The sequence below is a fragment of the Podarcis bocagei genome (assembly GCF_964188305.1).
Source record: "Podarcis bocagei genome assembly, chromosome: 17".
NCBI classification, from domain to species: domain Eukaryota; kingdom Metazoa; phylum Chordata; class Lepidosauria; order Squamata; family Lacertidae; genus Podarcis; species Podarcis bocagei.
Genome location: NC_138143.1, coordinates 17,691,873 through 17,712,271, shown reverse-complemented (window position 1 = coordinate 17,712,271; position 20,399 = coordinate 17,691,873). Strand labels below are relative to the sequence as shown.

General features: G+C 41.8%; 1 protein-coding gene across 3 annotated transcripts in view; it reads right to left on the bottom strand.

Annotated features, from left to right (window-relative positions):
• PSIP1 (PC4 and SRSF1 interacting protein 1) overlaps positions 1 to 19,681 on the bottom strand; it is a 22,167-nt gene extending 2,486 nt beyond the window's left edge. For 2 of the 3 annotated variants that reach the window (XM_081176484.1, XM_081176485.1), the window contains exons 1-15: positions 19,589 to 19,681; positions 19,126 to 19,297; positions 15,896 to 15,972; positions 13,513 to 13,651; positions 11,942 to 12,061; positions 9,353 to 9,451; positions 7,490 to 7,552; positions 6,769 to 6,865; positions 5,506 to 5,581; positions 4,230 to 4,458; positions 3,622 to 3,737; positions 2,984 to 3,039; positions 2,340 to 2,410; positions 1,798 to 1,899; positions 720 to 939 (exon numbers count right to left, since the gene is read on the bottom strand). In XM_081176484.1, coding sequence (XP_081032610.1) covers positions 720 to 939; positions 1,798 to 1,899; positions 2,340 to 2,410; positions 2,984 to 3,039; positions 3,622 to 3,737; positions 4,230 to 4,458; positions 5,506 to 5,581; positions 6,769 to 6,865; positions 7,490 to 7,552; positions 9,353 to 9,451; positions 11,942 to 12,061; positions 13,513 to 13,651; positions 15,896 to 15,972; positions 19,126 to 19,197 — 1,537 coding nt within the window. In that variant the 5' untranslated portion in view covers positions 19,198 to 19,297; positions 19,589 to 19,681. Of the gene's footprint in view, positions 1 to 719; positions 940 to 1,797; positions 1,900 to 2,339; positions 2,411 to 2,983; positions 3,040 to 3,621; positions 3,738 to 4,229; positions 4,459 to 5,505; positions 5,582 to 6,768; positions 6,866 to 7,489; positions 7,553 to 9,352; positions 9,452 to 11,941; positions 12,062 to 13,512; positions 13,652 to 15,895; positions 15,973 to 19,125; positions 19,563 to 19,588 lie in introns of those variants that run through there. The other variant, XM_081176486.1, reaches the window with a different exon arrangement.
• Between the last annotated feature and the right edge of the window lie 718 nt (positions 19,682 to 20,399).

Here is a 20,399-nt window from a genome sequence, read left to right as displayed (position 1 = left end):
AGAAATGTTGCTCTGTCTCAGTCTTGTTTTAAAATAGGCAAACAGCAACAAACTGCTAATGCTGCAACAGCTGTGCCAGTGGCACTGTTATAACACGGGGGGGGAAACTGCACTGTGCAGAAACCTGTAACTACCAAAATGGTATTGTACTCAAAACAAGATTTTGTTTTTGTTATCTTCACATACTTAAAAAGCATGCAAGTACTATTATTAGAGTCATAGCTTCCAAATTTGTGGGTTCTTAAACACAGATGTAACATCTTCTCAAATTCATTCATTCACTGTTTGCATATCATGGTTAAGCCATGAGGAATAATCCCTGGTCTAGCATTATGTCCAAACTGGGGATCGTGGTCTGTTTTGCTATGAACCAAATGGAAAGCCAAAACTTACCAATTGTAGCTTAGAGTGAAACAAGCAACCATCACAGGTCTGGGCACAACCCTGAGGTAGGAATTGTGGTTTATTGTTCCTGCTAGGGGAGGAGCAAAGCAGGAGTTCTGTGTGTTCAATGGTAAACCACAACATGAAAACTTTACCATGAAACCTAGTCTGTTGCTACCAATACAGCTAAAGTGTGCTGTGACTAAGCACTGGCAAAGGAGTGCTTTGTATTAAATTCGGAATTCCAGAGCTTATCCGAAACTGGAATATATACAGGAAATGATGCACCAGTTAATTGTGCTACGAAATAAATATTCTTGATGAACTGCACACACCTGTTTGATCTTTGTCCTTTTCAGCTTTCTTGTTTGGTCCTTTCTTCCATTGTTCTTTGGTTTTGTTGGCTTCTTCGTGCTGCTTCTGTTCAGCTAGTGACTTATTCAATACTTGCGAAAGAACAGAATCCCCTTCTCCAACGAGAAACATTGTTTTGAATTTGTTGTAGAGCATAGATGATTTTTCCATGATAACTTGGCTAACCTTGAATTTCCGTATCTGTGACAGATATAGATAGACAGATAGATAGATATTTGGGGGGAGGAAGGAGATAGGTCAGTTAATATATGAGAATATAATCAAGTTTCTCAAAGCCACCTAGTATTTACTGAAACAGTCACCATCTATATACCATCTGATATCAAGACTAAGAAATTGTGCTTATGTATCCATAATCAAACCCTACTCTCTTTCTCCTGCACAAAGTATTAGCAGTCTTGTGAGAACCCTGAAGTTTGCAGAAGTTGAGAAGTCACCCAAAAAGCTTCACGAGAACTGCATTTGCTCATTGACAACTGAATATTGACTGACTGGGGTTTTGTGGGGTGGGGTGGGTACTGAAAACTGGGCTGGGAGAGGGAATGGAGTGGTTGGAAAAGGAGGATGGAGGAAGAGACACAAATCTAAAAAGGGCAGAAATAATGATCTCATTGCTTGGATGGGTTACTTCCTGGTTCATATCAAGAACCTATTTTTCTATGTCCACAGAGATGGAAGTTGGAGCTGCCCACAAAAACAAATGAAGGAAGCCAATACTTTGATGAAGCTGTAAATGCATACCAGTGTTCCAGCTTGCCTACACCTATAACAGTTCATTGAGAACTAAAGAATGCTGGCTGACAGATGGACAGGAATGGAAAACAGAAGGGGGAATAGAGAGGATAAACCCTGAAGAAAAGTACCCCATGGATCAACATTTTCTTGAAATCCCCCCATGTCTATTTTATTGCTAATTAAGTTTTGCAATCCTTGCCCGGCATTCTACTATTTTTAAACAAAGAAGTTTTACATTAAAGGATTCATGAACAGGCTAAACAATCTTCATAATTCCTTTATGAGAAAAGCCACCAATCTTACTTTCTTAAGGGTTGAAATCATCTCCGCATGCTTCTGAGCTTGCTGCATTGTTACTTGAAGTGAAGCAAGTTCATCCAACGCCTCAATGCACCTGTTTACATCCTAATATATGAAAACCCAAATGTTAAATCTCAAGGTGATGGTGGAGGGAACATCACTATTACACACAATTTTGGACAAAACGTTGTAAAATTAAAAACACAGAAGACTTCAGTGTGATTTTACAGCAGGAATATTTTAACTGAATGGGCTTAACTCACAGAAAATGGACCATTCTCTTGGGGCACTGTGTGTATAGCAAACTATTATACTCTGACATTTTGCATCCTCACACTAAACTTCATACAGTTAACACCATCTCTCTTATTTAATCCAAGGCAACTCAAATTAAGTATATCACTAAGTCAGAAAAAGACACCACTAGGCCAACCCAAAAAGTTGTTTCGTAAGAATATACATTTTTAATGCACTTTAATTCACACACACAAACACACACTTTTGTCAGCTTGCAGAAACAAATGGTATTAGCACAATATACTCACAAGGTGGTCGATTTTGAGTGAGTTTTTAATTTCTGCATGTATCTTTTGAAGTCGTGAATCCATTGATGTTTCTAAATATTAAGAAACATATCTTAAATGATAGTGAATATAAAATCCATATGGGGAAAATGCCTTTGAGCAGCTTTGAGTAAAATACACCAAAACTGATAAAGCAAAACTGGAAGCTAGTAATAAAACTGCACTATTCTGACTGTACTCAAAACAATATTGGCATACAAATTTAAGCTGAAACGCAGACAATGCAATTTGCTTTTTCATAGCAAACCCAGAACATTTTAGTAAGACTTATGTTCATATAAAGCAGCAGCTTAGTCTTCTTGGCACATTCCTACGGACACATTTTAATGTATGAAGAGTACCTAGCACCTTAACGGTATCATGGATTCTGCAATGACACTATGAATAGAAACAAAGTCTTGACAAGCCATCGAGCTTTCATGTCATAAAGCAAATTAAATTCCTGTATGCTGTCAGTTCCAAGCAGATATTTAAAAGTTGAAATGACATTTACACATGTGGGAGAAAAGGGAACTGCAGAAAAACACACACCTGTGTATGCTTTCTTTTGGGTATACCTCTGTAATACAAAATTTACTAAACATAAAAAACCTTTCACTACAAACCTCGTTTTTTCTCCATCTTCTTAGCTTCCGGTTTTTTGCCTTCTTCTTTGTTTTGCCTATAAAATTATCCAACAATTTAAAGTAAATAATTCTCAACTTTTGGAAGCAAATGAATATACTTTAGAGACTTACAGATCAATCCTGGTGGTGGTAGAATCTTTGACAGAGCTACTTCCACAACTAAAGTCATAGTGTCAGTTTCCATGTCTTCTTCTTTTTCTTCTCATTGACTACAATGGCAGTGGTGGGAGTGGAGTTAACTATTTCAGCTACAGAGTAGGCTGGTGCTGTTTCGTAGTCTGTGTTAGGGGGCTTAGGATCCTGTGGATCTGCAGCCACTCTCAACATACCCATTTCCCTCCCTCCGCCCATGGAGCTCTCTGGAGGTGTACTGGGGGCCTCTGGTAGTGTAACTTGTGAGTGTACACACTGTTATGAGAGCAGGTCTTTCCACCAGCTAAAAGGCACTTAAGCCACTTTCTACTGTCTTTTGGTTAGCCAAATGTGAGCTGTAGGATTTCAGCTTAAATAGTATTTACAAAGACACTACTAGACAAAGAATGGTAGAGAATCTTTCTTTTCTTTTAATGCCCTAGTCACATAACTGCTCAATTTTTACAAAAGCAGAATATACTCACAGTTCTACTTCCATTTGCTCTTCCTGCTTACGTTTTCTCTCTGCTACTTCACGATCATGTTGGGCTTTTAAAATATTCCTTCTGTGAGGCCCTTGGATATTTCTTCCTTTTTTCTTCTGTACCATTTTAATTTTGAATAGAAAGGAAAACTGATTTTAGTAGCTGAAGCCATCAGTTGCTTCAGACATCTTGTAAAAATATATTTGAGCTTTCCCTGACTCATAAAAGTCGGTCTTGTTATTACGGAATTTCTGTTTATATGCTTTTCCAATATTGTCTTTATGTTGGATTCTTGTGCACTGCTTAGATTTTTAATATTACGCAGTACAGAAATTCTTTTAAACAAAATAACTCCAAAATAGCCCCATAATTTCCGTGAGATCATCAATACCACATGATGCACAGAGCATATCATGTCCAAGTATTTTTGCCATGTGGCACCAAGCCATTGAAGTTGGCCACGGCTTTACATTAAAATCAGGTCCTAACAGTTTACCTTATAAAACAAGAAAAATACATTTCACATGGAGCACCAGAAACTAGCTACAGAATATAGCTTGGCATGCACCAAAAGGTTTCCCTAACTGAAAGACTGGACAAACACATACTTTATTCCCTTCCTGCTCTTCTCCGTCTTCTTCAGAATCTGAGGCTGATGCTGATCCCACTTTGGAAGTAGTTTTCTTTTTTGGCTCGGCTTCTTTTTTGCCTTCTTTCTTATCTGGGTCTTTTCTTACATTGTCTTCTTCTCTTTGACTTTCTTCATCCCTTTTTTGCAGTTTTTTGGGTGGTTTTTCTTCAGGTCCCTTTCTTTTACTCTTATCTTCCTCGTGAACACTAAAAGCAATCCAAACAAAAAAAGAATATAGTGGTACCTCAGGTTAAGTACTTAATTTGTTCCGGAGGTCCGTACTTAACCTGAAACTGTTCTTAACCTGAAGCACCACTTTAGCTAATGGGGCATCCCGCTGCTGCCGTGCCGCGGGAGCACGATTTGTTCTCATCCTGAAGCAAAGTTCTTAACCTGAAGCACTATTTCTGGGTTAGCGGAGTCTGTAACCTGAAGCGTATGTAACCTGAGGTACCACTGTACATTTTCTTTTACCCTGTAGCCAGCTCAATCTCCTTTTCCCTATGAAAAGGAATTATTTGCATGCGGAACCGTAGCTACCAGGGGGTGAAGCCTCCAGAGGGGCATCATTGAGTCTCCTAGTGTCTGTCTGTCTGTCTCTGTGTGCGCGCGAATGAACAAGGGTGCCAAACTGGGTCTTTGACCTGGGTGAAATAAAGCCTAGTTTTGCCCCTGTTTAATGTGAACTAAGGAATGGTCCATACTCCTGACAGCCAACACAAAATTACTTACAGGAGCATGTGAAGCTACTTAACAGCTTGTGACTCACCATGAGTCCAATGATGTTTTCTGAAGCAGCAGCCTTGTGTGCTCCCTTTCATAATGAAGTGTTAATCACTTCATGGATCCAACCAGTAAATCTCCATCTAGTAGCTGTAATAATCCATGAACGATATAGATCAAGAGACTAGGTGATGTTTCACACATGGGCCCTGCAGCAAGTTGCCCACCTCCTTCTATCCTATGTGGCTGCAGGGAATCCATTGCAATAGGGAGAAGCTGAGTTAGGAATCAAAAAGTCTCTTCTGACCTAAGACAAGACTTGGCTATATCTTCACAGGAACCTGCCTGAGGGTATAGGGCATGGCAAATCTGGGGTGAAACAGAGGTCAACCCATAATAGCAATATGCCCCTTCAAGCACTCATCTGTCAAGTCATTCATACATACTTGCATATTTGATGTAATTTCTATTTTAACCCACTGCATTCCTAACACTCCATATCAAATGCCAATGCTTAAAAACAAACTTACACATCACTCTCAGGAGGGCAGACTGGTTTAATCAATTTTGGTCTTCCTCTGGGTTTTGGAATCTTTACTTCAGAAGCTGATTCATAAAAAAAGTTTAAATTAAATACAGCCTATTTCACTTTAGCTGATCATTAAAAGATGAAATTAAAAAGCCAGTAGTGAAGCTTTCCCTTCAACCCAATTTTAATTGACTGTCTTGGAGAGAATCACCCCTACAAGATGACTAATTTAATTAATCCTAGATGCTGCAGCCCAGGATGTCTTAACCAAACAAAATATACTAATATTTAAAGTGTTATGAAAGGCCTAATATACTGGCTTCTTTGTTTTTCCATAGAGGCAAACAGTTGCAGTCCTTAATAAGCATGCTACTTTATTCTATACTAGAAAATGTACCAAACACACACACACACACACACACACACACAAACACAAAATAATGCACTTTTATTAACATGTTCTGTATACTTTTGTAACTCTAAAACTGGAGGTTTACAACAACATTGCTCCCAACTCCATAGATAATTATTAGCATAGCTCCCAAGTTTGCAGATACCAATGACATATATTATTAGATGTATGCCTATGGGATGACAGAAGCAAATTAACCATGCACACTACAATCCATTATGTGTTTGTATGCACAGTGCTATCTTCCTGTCCCCATGAAGTTTTACCTAAATATTCCCATTTTAGGAGGTACCCTAGACTCATAGCATAAGAATAAATTTCAGGGGGAAGAGGATAGGTGTCTTTGTAAACTGCAGCTATCCCAAATATATTTATTAAAATACTGCAGATGGGCAGATCTCGCTGATCACTGCATTATTGCAGGAGTACAGAAATATACAGAAAGTTTACAACCCATTTTCAAAAGGGTATTGTACAAATGAAACAATGCAATCAAATACATTCACATTAGTACCAAATAGCACAGCTTCATATCTAAAACAATGTTCTATAATAATTTTGTATGATGACATTACCTGTAGAAAGATCTTTAACCATTTCAAGTTTAAATCATCATTTTGGCCAGTGTACAGTATAAGCAGAATCAAGCAGTAGAGATCTCTCTACCCAATATAAGCACACAGAAAATCAATCCAGGAAGATTTCTCCATATACAACATGCTAGTTTATCATGAGCAGTATGAGGGGTTTTTTTTGGGGGGGGGGTTCCTGCTGGGATGGAGGGGAGGGAGGAGAAAACATATTTCAACTGACTGCATACATTAGGAACAAGTTACAGGCTCTGTAACTTACCAGCTGGCCTTCCTCTTTTAGGACTTGCTTTTGGAGCTGTAGGCACTGCAGCTGTTGCTGCCACTGCTGCCTCTTCAACTTCTGCTTGTTTTTCAGCCTGTATTGAAAACAAATTTTCTTCATTTAATTTGAACAAACTACACAACTGTTCCAAATGTTGGAAGAGCTTATGAAAAATGGATTATATATACTATGCAGCATAGCATGTCTGGTTCAGACTGGAAAGATGCAAGCTGAAGTCCCTCTTCACTGGGACACTTTGAGTCTGTCACCAGGTTGGATCCTAAGATCCTGTGTGTGCTGCTCAGGGAAAGGGAGCTCCCACTGCTTGCTGATTAAAGAAGACACAATTTCCCCCAATGTTTCCTTTTCCACCTGAAAATCTGCTTCAGGGGGTAAAGAAAATAGACTTTAAAAGGGGCTCCCCCCCATTAACAGGAGCTCCACTTGACCAAATATCATTATGTTCACTTATTTGTATCCCACCCACTGTCATGGAAGACAGAGTAGGCGAAGGGCAGGAAAAAAGTGTGACTGATAGTAAGAGTCCAGAAAAAGGACTGATTTCATACATAATAGGAACATATTCTGAAGTAATGAATTTTTTTGTAGTAATTGTTAAGGTTATTTTTGTGTGTCTTTTCATAGGCAACCAATGGTTTTGAAAAACAATTGATAATCCAATCTGTATTTACAAAACTATAAAAGTTTTAAATATTACCTTTCTTTTTCTCCCCCTCCTAGCCACCTTAGGGATAGGTGCATCATCTGATTTCTCAATATCCTAAGGGCAGAAATAGTACTAAAATTAACTGTAAAAATTGTTTGTGTAATTTTGAAATTATTAAGTTTATGCTAACGCCCCCACCCACCCCATGGAATTCTACATGTCCCAACGAACGTGAGTTTAAGGGATTTCTTTTTCTCAAGCAGCAGCCCACATGTTGCATGGCAAACTACCTTTGAAAGGGAGAAGAATTTTGACAGCACTTCATATAGCACAAGGGACTTGCTATTCAAGGAAAAAATACTCATTTATACACTTGGAAGTGCACTCTAATTAAATGAGATTTGTTTTTAGATGTGTTTAGGTCTGAGGCACAATAATAACTTCATCAAATTACACAGCTCAAATCTATTTAGCTAGCTATACTCCAGTTACATGGATATTTAAACGAGGTCTGTGCAAACTAACTACAGCCCCCTGAAGCAATTCCAGCTCACCATTGTTTGTAGCCTTCTCTCATCTGTAAGCCATTGTTTGTATGTTACACTGGTTAGGTGAAAGCTGATAAACTGCAGTTCCTACCTGCGCCCCTGGGGTCATGTATAAAAGTTTGGGCCTATGAAGTTTGGGCCTCTTATACACACCAGCACTGCCTCAGTTACTAGCTAGGATGGTCAGCAACAATAGCATCGACTCCTCCCACAAGGAGTCATGTTATCCTGCCAGTGTAGGAATGTTCAAGGGGTGAGGCAATAGCTTAGTAGTAGTACATATGCTTTGAATGCAAGAAGACTTAAGTATGAGTCTCTGCCTTCTTCAATAAGAGCATCAGATGGCAGATATTGGGAAAGACCCGTTAGTACTGGTTTTAATGAACTGAGGCTGTGCTAACCAAGTCAGGCTCACATTGCTGCAGCTCCCCAAATGCCAGTGTAACAAGTGGGGTGAGCACCCAGCCAGAGGATGAGGTAATCCTTGTGTAGCTATGGCCTGGTTCACATGTAATGCTTCAATAATAGTTCTATAAGCAGCAAGGAGGTGTTGTGAACCTTTCCTTCTGTACTGCTGGGAGGACAGCTTCAGCTGTTTCATTTCACTTTTTATAAAATGTGTCATTTCATATAAACCATACACTCTAGTTTGTTTAATGAGCCAGCTTTATAACCCACATTTTTAAGTTTACTTACTTGGAAACTGATCAGTTTATTTTAAACAAAAATCTAGCAAGCCAAAATTTGTTGAAAGTTGAAATTAAACTAGGCCTTGCATGGGGGGGGGGGGGGCAATCAAGCCTCAGAGAATGCAGAGGTTCCTTTCTGCATATGCACAGAGCACTAAATCATGGTTTGGCATTAAATACAAACACCTCTCATGTCTACTTCCTTCCTTCCATTCCTGGATTCAGAGGTGCAAAGTGGACTTGGCACTACTTCTTCTAACTTGTTCAGTAAGCAATCTGCATAGCCCATCTGCATCGGACACATCCTCACTATGCAATTAGTCTTGTGAGCTGTTACCAAACTTTAAAGAAGAGGGGGTCAGTCCTGGGAGTTGGAGACAGACCCGCAGCAATGTGCACTAATGGAGAAATGGTAGCACAAAAGAGTGCAGTATAACAGTGGTAGCAATGGTCAGAGAGAAAAAGTTACAGAGAGGACAAGGGGTTCAGAAAAACCTGTGTCACTAAAAGGAGAGGAAAACCTTTGTTGTATTGTGTACAGAAAGAAAAAAGTATTTATGCAGAGCCTAGGTGCTGCTCAAAATGGGAAGCTGTGTGTGACCCTCATTTTCCAAAATTAAATGTAAACTGGGAACAATAAAAAAGAACAACAATCCAAATTTCTCAAAGTCACATACTTCATTAGGTTTTTCTGAAGAATCATCATCTTTCGAGATTTCCATCTCTTTTTCTTCTATTTCAACTTCAGAGGTTATATTATCCTGCTTAACTGAACCCTGGGAATGAGATACAAATAACATTTTTAAAAATTTACATCTATGTAAGGTCGGTATAGGTGCCTAATGATGAAAGTGCAGTCCTCATGAAGCTACATCAGAATTTGTTTTTGAAAGGCAAAGAAAACATTGTTAACTGTATCCATATGATTTTTTTTCATTTTCCAAAAACTTATACTAATATAGATTTCCTAATCTGGGACTGGCAGACACATATAAAATATGTGATAAGAGGATCCCAATGAGATATAGGTTCAGCCCTAAAAATCCTCATCCAAGCTGTCAGAAATGCTCTCTCTATGCAGAGACAGGGTATACATAACTTGTACCTTTTTAATCAACCTTTTCTTTTACTAGTGGCCTGTAAGGGACGTGTCATTGTAAGGTTACTAGGCATACTGGCACAAGTGTCTCAGGTTGCATTTGAACCCCAAACTCTAACATAAGTAGCAGGTATCTGAAGTTCCTCTGTTATCATCATACATTGACCATAATGTCCAGAAATATTCTGTGCCCCAGAACACTCTCACGCAAGAGAAAGCCATCAGCTCTCTTAACTCAGAGCTGAACAGGCACTTGAGCATGGTTGTGTGCCATCTATTTCTTTAGGATTCAAAACTTTTTCAATAATACACATTGCAGAAAAACATCACAGGATGAGCATCAGTTTAGAAGGTTAACAAGGCTTTATGTTCTGTATACAGATGTAACTACGGTATATGAATACGGAAATGGTGTTTCCATAAGCTCTGGCACTCGTCACGGTATCCCGTTGTGCCAGAAGCGGTTTAGTCTTGCTGGCCACATGACTCAGAAAGCTGTCTGTAGGCAAACGCTGGCTCCCTCGGCCTGAAAAGCAAGATGAGTGTCGTACTCCATAGTTGCCTTTGACTGGACTTAACTGTATGAATATTAATCAGGTGCGTTAATTGTATTCTTTTTGAGGCTGGCTAAAAACTTTTTTGTTTAGTCAAAGCTATCGAAACAGCTTTGAGTTTTTTTGAATTAGCCAGTATATAAATCTTGTTAAATATAAATGAACATCAAAATTGCTTTGTGTAGAATTGTGTAGAATTGCTTTATGGAAGCTGTGCCTTGGCTACTGGAAGTGTGGAGCTTCTTTCTGAATCACAAGTGCTGAACATTCTGCTCCTCCTGTGTTCAGGACACCAGTCTTGTTCAGTCCACAGATAATGAAGTGCTCTCAAGTCAAAATCACCACATGGCTTCCTGCCTCATCTTCTTGAGATCCTGATTCCCAATTAATTGTTCCTATAACGAGTGGCGGAGCTTCATGCTCTGGCACCAAGGGACAGAGAGCAGGTGGGGGTGGGGCATGCTGCCTGCGGGGGTGGGGCATCCAGCGCAGGCGGGGGGCAGCCACAATGGAACCCCACCAGGATCGCACTGCCAGGGGCGGCGCGCTCCCACCGCCCCCCTCTTCCTCCGCCAGTGCCTATAACATCTATGATGTAATGGGCATTAAGGCTCTCAGAAAGCAATAAAGCAATCAGCACAACTAGTGATATATTCAACACTTAACTAGATTTAATTAAGTGCATATATAATTATTTTAGCATTCAGAGTTGTTAGCAGAAATAAACAAAACTCTTTGATCACGTAAGCAAATACCAAAGGTATGGAAAACAAACTTGACACTAGTGCTGTTCTATGATAATCCCAATTCACCATTAATCAAGTAATTTGACTGTAACTCCCTTTAACAGTCCTTTTGTTAGGGTTCATGAAACGGCAGCATATTTTTGCAAGGGGAAATACAGTGGTACCTCGGGTTACATACGCTTCAGGTTAGACTCCGCTAACCCAGAAATAATACCTCGGGTTAAGAACTTTGCTTCAGGATGAGAACAGAAATCACACAATGACGGTGCGGTGGCAGCACGAGACCCCATTAGCTAAAGTGGTGTTTCAGGTTAAGAACGGACCTCTGGAACGAATTGAGTAAGTAACCAGAGGTACCACTGTATGTAAATTGCTTTTGGCAGGCTGGGAAGAAGCTAAGGGGGTCACATAAGAAATGCTCTAGTGTTCCAGTAATCTGACCTCACCTCAACAGAAAATAAGCAACAGGAATAAGAACAGAGCTAGCAAAGACTTCAAATCAGGTGGAGAGGTGATTACCTCCAAAAGCCTAAACAGAATTCAAAGGAGGAAAATGGTCCAGTTTTCATGTCCCCACCATCCATTTGCAAACAACACCCTTCTTGCGTCTGTCCTCATAACCTTAATGAAGATGTTCTGGTTTCCTAAACCAATTTTCTATTATATCCAATGAAGGAAACTGATTTACCACCGCCTTTTCCTGTCCATACTGCACTTTATACCCTCACCTTTGCCTTATCTTTAACATTACAAGGTGATGGTATACCAAGTTATACTCAGAGTAGACCCAATGAAATAAATTCTTAGCCACTCATGACTAACTTAAATCATAGAATTGTAGTACTGGATGAGATCTTGATCACTTACTTTAAGAGCAGTCAGCTTTTTTCTTTTGGGCACCATTTTTTGTTCATTTTCCTCCGTAGTATCTAAACTAGTTTCTTCAGCAGTTTCTTTCACAACTGTAGGGCTAATAGCTGGATGGGGCTATGGACAAAAATATTGCCAACATATACGTAAATCAGCAGGAAACAAAGACACAAGAGCAGCAATTTCAAAATTGGGTGATTAAAAAACAATTAAATATATGCAACGTTTTTATACAACACTTCATCATATCAAATTTCAGGGTTGCATGCTGCATAAAGCAAATACAGTGGTGCCTCGCAAGACGAAATTAATTCGTTCCGCAAGTCTCTTCGTCTTGCGAGTTTTTCGTCTTGTGATGCACGGTTTCCCATAGGAATGCATTGAAAATCAATTAATGCGTTCCTAGGGAAACCGCCTTCAGACCAGGTCCGGGGACAGTCTGTCCCCGGACCTCTTCTGAAGGCTGGGGGGGGGGGGGGGACAAGGGCTTTTCTTCCCACCCCCAGCATTTTAAAAAACCCCGGGACAGCGGAGGACTTCTCCGCTGTCCGGGCGATCTTAAAATGCTGGCGGGCGGCATTTTAAAATCGCCCCGGGACAGCGGAGGACTTCTCCGCTGTCCGGGGCGATTTAAAAGCCCCTGGGAAGGCAGGCAGGGGGGACAAAGACTTTCGCCCCCCGCCTGCCTTCAGAAGGTGTTCCCGCCCCCCCGCCCCGCTTCGGAGCAGCGTTCCGAAGCGGGGCGGCTGGGGCAGGTGTCCCCGCCCCCCGCCCCGCTTCGGAGCAGCGTTCCGAAGCGGGGCGGCTGGGGCAGGTGTCCCCGCCCCCTGCCCCGCTTCGGAGCAGCGTTCCGAAGCGGGGCGGCTGGGGCAGGTGTCCCCGCCCCGCTTCGGAGCAGCGTTCCGAAGCGGGGCGGCTGGGGCAGGTGTTCCCGCCCCCCGCCCCGCTTCGGAGCAGCGTTCCGAAGCGGGGCGGCTGGGGCAGGTGTTCCCGCCCCCCCGCCCCGCTTCGGAGCAGCGTTCCGAAGCCGGGCGGTGGGGGCAGGTGTTCCCGCCCCCCCGCCCCGCTTCGGAGCAGCGTTCCGAAGCGGGGCGGTGGGGGCAGGTGTTCCGATCAGCAGATAAGCCGCTAAAAGCCGCTAATAGCGCTAATCCGTCAATGGGCTTCCTTCGCAAGACGAAAAAACCGCTAGACGAAGAGAATCACAGAACGGATTCTTTTTGTCTTGCGAGGCACCACTGTACTCTGGCAGGGGCTGCCCTTCCCTGTGGAAGATAGCTTCTCAAAAAAGCCTGGGATTGACCATTTGCTTAACTATGAGCAGGTACTCTAAAAAGGAATAGTAGTCATGTGAGAAGACAGGTAGGGGCAATGGCATGAAATGTCCAATTCAGTAATGGGGAACCTGATCTATTAAACTACAACAGCAGCGTTCTGATACCTGTGGTTCCTGATAACATCATATTGGCATAATAGGCTCAGGACACAGAACAGACACTGTCAGGTCAATAAGGTACTAGAAATAACTGACTAAATTGTTAGTCTATACACATTAGACAGTAACTTACCTGCTGAGTAGAAAATTTTACTTTTGGATTGTTCACAATTTCCCACAAGCCTTCATTGAAGCCTTTCCTTTTATTTTGTTTGCCATATTTGTCTTTATTTTCCTCATAGGGGAATATATCTTTTGGTCCCAAAAATGCTCTACAAAGAAAGTGAGACACCCAAATATTCAAGGTACACTCCACATTTCTTATTAAAACTGGTACTTTGAATAGGAACCGTTTACTAGTTAAACCTATTCTTTTAGAATAGCTTTTCTGAGTGTTATTATTAGCATTCAATAATGAATATAAAGGCTATAATTTCTAAAAGACTTGGACAAATTCCTCACGAGCAGTCACAGGTAAATAGTAGACGTTTTCTCATACGCTGGTAACTGAGAACCTAATGTATTCAGTGCTATTTATTCTAAAATTATCAGGAAGAAACAAGGTAACCAATATTGTAGATATTTAGCACTCAAATGCCCCCAAACAACAATATATGCAGGAACAAAAACAGAATATTCTGACTTCATATACATAGGTCTCAGTAGGCTGTAACCACACACATGCATTATTTTGGGATTGTAATGTGGAAGTGAAGTCATCCCCCAAAATGAATTCATAAAATATTCAATCCATTTTCCTATCTCCGACTCTCCCCATCACCACTAATCTTAAGTGGCATTTTGCACATTCAACAGTGCTATTGTAGTGAAAAGTGCTATATCAGTTTTGAAGTTATCAGGGAAAGGATTGAAATTTGACAGTAAATATAATACTACTACATGTCACACTGGAATACTGTGCCTAGATCTAATAATTCCAACTGAAAAAATAACACTGTAGCATTGGGCAAGGTACAAAGTAACTAAATTAGGAGGGAGAAACTGCAATTTTTTATAGTATATGATCCAGGGTCATAAAACATTGATTTTATGCTTTGATGCTAAGCCTCCACTTTGGCATTTGCTACAATAAGACTGCACAAAATGTTTGGAAGGCCTAACTCTCAAAGAACTGTGGGTCATGGTGTAAACAGATGCTGGGTCTAACAAAGTATAATGCACATATTCCTTTCCCATTTTCTTTCCAGTCTCTCTCTACAATGTCCGACACACTGTCTGCTACTTTCCCCACTCATTCCTGCTCCACAGTCTCTTCGAAGAGCTGGACTGGAAAACTGCTCCAGGGTGCAAAGACCTGCAGGAGAGGCCACTTCACACTAGTTCTATGCTATGCCAAATAACTACCCACAATTCTCAAAACACTTCCCCTCAGCTCCCATGAATGCAGGGTGTACTTTTTGGACAGTTTTGTGATGAGGGGAATAACTCATAGAAAGCTTATTAATAATTAAATTTATATTCTTTGAGTTCCCTTCATCTGCACATCTCAGGAAAGTTCACAGCATATACAGGATAAAAACACAAAATACGCAATAAAAACAAGAACAAAACCAAAACAAACCAATAATCCCCTCCCTGGTGCAAACACATTTAAAAGTATGTAGGATGTTTGTCAGACCAAGGCCTGGTTGAAGAGGAACATTTTCACCTGACGCCTAAAGGTGTATAATGAAGGCACCAGGCAAGGGGATATTGCCTCTGATCATGGAGACAGTACACAGCCATCATGATAGTATCCTCGATAGGCTTATCCTCCATGAATTTGTCTAATGTAATTTAAATACTATCCAAGGTAGTAGCAATTACTAAATATTCTGGTAGTGATTTTTACTATGTACCCTGTGAACAGGTATTTTTTGTCTATCTTGAATCTACCAATATTCAGCTTCATTGGATTCTAGTATTATGAGGGGGATAAATCCTTTTGTCTGTAAACATGACACATCTATATCATGTCCCTCCTCATTTGCCCTTTTTCTGGACTAAAAAGCCCTACATGTTGTAATCTTTCCTCACAGAGAACTTGGTGAAGTCCCTTCATCATTTTGGTTGCCCTATGCTACACGTTTTTCAGCTCTAGATTATTCTTTTTGAGGTGCATTGACCCACACACCAGCCAATAAGAGCAGTAACGGTTGTTCTTTGTTTCTGTGGGTTTCAACTTCCAGGGCCTTCAAAGGTCAGAACTACAACAAAGAACTCACACCTCCTATCAGCTATAGCATGACAAGAAGTCCTGGTCATGTACTGACATACACTGTTGATTGTGGCAAAATTAAATAACTACAAGTGTAATATAATACAGGATAACAAACAGGGTTCTGTGTTTAGAAAACAAATACTCTTTAGACTAAGCCTGGGAAAAGATCATTTTCACTAAATTAACCCAATGTAAAAATGATATTGTCATGCCTCTGTGCTCTAAAATATGTACAATCCATAGTTCAACAGCCAAGTAACTCCAACCAGTATAGCTTTGTAACTTTAGGACTTACGTTTCATGTGTGCCAAAAAAGAATATAGGCATTTTATTTGTAGGTGGCTTGACTGCTCCATCAGGAACTTCATCCACCTAAGAAAAAGGGGGAAAGCAACATTTACTCTAAACGAAACACTTTGATTTAGTAGGAAACTACTAAAAGGGGTAAAGAAATCACTGGTGGTTATAATGTTCAGAACACTTGTGAAGTAGGTTGAAAACAGAAGATCCCATCTATATAAGATGTTAGTCATTGACCACCAAAGACAACAGATTCAAAACAATTTTCTCTTAAACTGCAATCCTATGTGCATTTAATTGGGAGTAAACCTCACCGAGCAGAGCAAGACTTATTGAAAGCAAACATGTATAGGATCATGCCAATAATGAGGGAATGACTCCCTGCTAATTCTGACATTGATTTTGTTGGCTGCTGGAAGAAGGTATCAGTTTGCCTCCCAGTTATAACTGCCCAGCATGGAGGCACTTCTTTTAATTAGTGTGGTGTTATCCAAAGGGACCACTTTGTTTAGGTAACAAGCACCATCCTTACAGTTACAAAAGAGCATCAAATTAGCTGTGACAGACAGTTTCATAGGGCAAAGCACTGCAAGGTGGAATTTATTTATTCTTCACTTAATTTATTCTTCAAAAAAGGTACTTTAAAGGGACACTACAGTGTGAAACAGTTTAATTAGAACTTATGAAGAACTGACCTGGATCCTGCAATTATCATCTGAGGCTCTTCATGGGAGGTCTGGAGGGGAGCAACACAAGAACAGGCCTTTTCAGTGGTGACTCCTGACTTGAGGAATGCTCTCCCAAGGAAGGCTCACCTGGCACCATCTTTATCTAGTTTTAGGCTCTAGGCAAACTGTTCTCTTTACCTGGGCTTTTGGCCCTTAGTTTGAAGGGTTTTTTTTTTTTAGTATTTATGGCCGTTTTTGGAAGGGCAGGATCTGCTAGAACTGTATTTTATTTGCATAGATAAGTCTTTTATTTAAAGGTTTTTATTGATTGGTTTTAGTTTTTGTGTTGTATGTGTAAGTCACTCTATTTTCTTTTCTGCTCTGTGTAAATTCTTTTCTATATGTAAGGTGACCAAGTAATAGTAATAATAATAATGAAGTTGGAATCTATCCATTTTGGTCTGAATAGGGACAACAGTAAATCTAATGATTGTATTATCCCAATAATTGCTATGGTGAACAGTCACCATTCTTAATTTGTCTTCTTTTAAATGCAGATTTAATCACAGACTGCCACACTTGCTAACTGATGCATGATTCCATAAAAGCTTATGCTAAACTTGTTAAATCTTCAGGTTACAAGACTTTGATGAACTGCTCCTCAGATGTCTTAATTTTTTATAACGTAGCCAGCATAATGTGGCATGTGGTTAGGTGAATGTGGAGAAAAGAAACCCAAAAGATCCACGCTGAACTATTTTTATTTATTTTGGCAATATAGTGCTATGGAAAAAATGTCAGATAAGATTACAGGGTGGGCAGTATGAAAAATCATTAGGATCTGTGCTGTGATCTAGTTTGTGCACCTTTGAATGCTGATCTGTGATTCTGTGTCATGCAGAATTGCCCCAAATCTATTTTTATTTTTTTGTCTTTGGATAAATATTGACCGGCTTCCAAGCAAGTCTTTCGGTACTGGTAAGGAGCATCTTGCTCTGACCTTTTCCTCAACAGGCCCCACCCAGTTAGTTCTCTTTAGCCATTTCAAATTCAATTTTCATTTTTTTAAAAAAAATGTTATTAAAGATTTCCCTTGGTTACAAACCTACACACAGCTTCTGGTTTTTTTAAATATTTTGATGTGAGACACTAATGTTATAGAAAGTATAAATCTGGGGAAGAAGAGAGCAGGGGAGAGAGAAGGGAGGGGATAGTAAACTTTCATCCTTTTACATAGTTTATTCTTTAAAACAACAACAACCCAATATGCCAGCGTTACTTTGGTAGGTTCTATCTGTTATTTTCCCTTGGCAATGACCACCCCCCTGCCCTCCTCCCACTTTACACTGTATACAACATCAATGTCTCACATTGAATGTTAACTGGTCAGTAGAAAAGACTCTAGACTACGACCTGAAAATAAGAGACAACACACATACTTTTCTAACCCAGACATCTTTAGGTAGATGGATAGGTATATTTTTTATTACAGACACACGCAACCCAATGTGTCCCTACTAAATTACACAAACTAATACCAGTGTACTGGAAAAAGCAAAGATCACCAGTGTTGAAGCAATGATTCTTCAACATCAACTTTGTTGGACTGGTCATGTTGTGTGAATGCTCTTCCAAAGCAATTACTCTATTCCCAACTTATGAATGGAAAGCGTAATGCTGGTGGTCAACAAAAGAGGTTTAAAGACTCTCTTAAGGCAAATCTTTAAAAATGTAGTATAAACAGTGACAAGTGGGAAACACTGGCCTGCAAGCGCTCCAGTTGGAGAACAGCCTTTACCAAAGGTGTCACGGGCTTTGAAACAAAATAAAAAAAAATCCTTCCAGTAGCACCTTAGAGACCAACTAAGTTTGTTATTGGTATGTGCTTTCGTGTGTGTGTACATTTCAGATATCATGGGCTTTGAAGACATTTGAACTCAGGACACAAGGAAGAACCGTGCTAAGAGGAAGGATCGGTTGGCAAACCCTCACCAGGATCCAATCCCGCCCAGAAACCTATGGTATGTCCCCACTGTGGAAGGATGTGTGGATCCAGAATTGGCCTCCACAGTCACTTCTGGACTCATTGCTAAACCCATGTAAATTACCCAAAGCTACGCCATGAGCAGGTAGCGCTCTCAGCCATTCACCTGATTTGGCCCAATCCATTTGCCCACCAAGTTTTTGGGGGGAGGAATATAACCCTTTTTTTGCAGGTCATTAAGACCACCTAGCTGAAAAACACACACCCTGCGCCGAACCGCAGCATGTGGGCACCTTGCAATGTGATGGAGAAGTCACTTCCAGGGACGCCACGAACACGCCCCCTCCCTTCCCAAGAGAGAGGCCGGCGGGGGGAGGACGAAGCAAGGGGAGGGGGGCAAGAGGTCCGGACGGGTGAACCCCGAACAACCCCGTGGGAAAAAAGCGAGTGGAGGGGAAGGGGGCGGGTTCCCCACGAACGTTTCCCCCGCCCCGCGCGTGTGAAAAGCGCGCTCGTGGGAACGCAGGTGAAGGAGGGATGGATGAGGGAAGGAGGAGGCGGCGCCTTACTGACCCGGGCTGGCCAATGCGGGTAGCCTTTCATCTTGGCGAAGATCAGGTCCCCGGGTTTGAAATCGCGGCTCATGTTGTTGCTGGTGCTGCTGCCGCCGCCGCCGACACGCGAAAACACCGTCCTCACGACACACTTGAGGGAGGACACAAGGGTTGTGGAGGAAGCACAGCGTCTGAGGTAACCGCAAACACACACGCACATATATCGGTATACTATATCGGTATAATAGTCAAGGTTTCCCCCTCAGGATCCGCCTCCCCGGCGCTTCCCGAGGCCGCCAGGCCAGCGCAGCCGCCTCTTGCCCCGTTTTGGCGGGAAGGGCTCTCTCCATCGCTCTCCGTGTGAGGGCGGGAGAGGAGGAGGAGGAGAAGCCGCCGCCTCTCTTTTCCCTCACCGGACCCACCTCCTCCCCCCAACCTCCCTCGCCTCACGGAGCCCCAACGGCCGCCAAACAGCCGCTTACCTGCCCCGCGCACGCGCGCGAGAGAGACCCGCGCGCCCCCCTCCGCGGCGCTCCCCCTCCCCTCCCGCCCTTTCGTAAGAGGGAAGGGAAACAGCGCAGGGCTCGGCAGCGCGGTTCGCGCAGGCGCAGCCGCCCCCCTCGCGCCAGCTGCCTGAAAGCGCGCTCGCTCTCTGTCTCTGTCTCTCTCTTTCGCGCCTGAGCTCGGCGGCGTCCATCCGTATGGGGGGGGGAGAGAGAGATAGCGGAGACACGCACAAATGTAGAAAAGGCGCCTACACACTGGGGTCTCCCGGGGCAAGTGTCGCTTCAGCGGTCCGTGTGGGTGAGCGGGAAGGTTCGGCGCTAACGAGGCATGGCGAGCCGTGAGAAGGGATTTCCCTTCTTTCCCTCCACCCCCGCTTCTTTTGGGGACAATGGTTCGCTCCGGCTCCTCCTGCCTGGGGCGGAGCTCTCGCTGGCGAAGCGGAGTGATGTCATAGACATTGGAAGTTGGGGAGGGCGCCTCTGCTTCGAAGGTGCTCCGAGGGACGTCAGAGTAGCTGCTCCCCCCCCCGGTCCCATGTGCTGGGGGGGGAGCACGAGACAAAACAATTAGTAATTGTTTTAATTAGCAATGAAATAATTAATAAAATATTTAATTATTACAGTGCGTGGGGTGCATGGGATATTATTGTTGCAATTAATGGTCATAAATTAATAGAATACTTAATAATCACAGTAATTTTTGCAATAGTTATCACAGAGCGTGGGGTGCATAGGATATTGTTACAATTAATAATAGAATAAGCAAAAAGCAATAATAAATAATCAC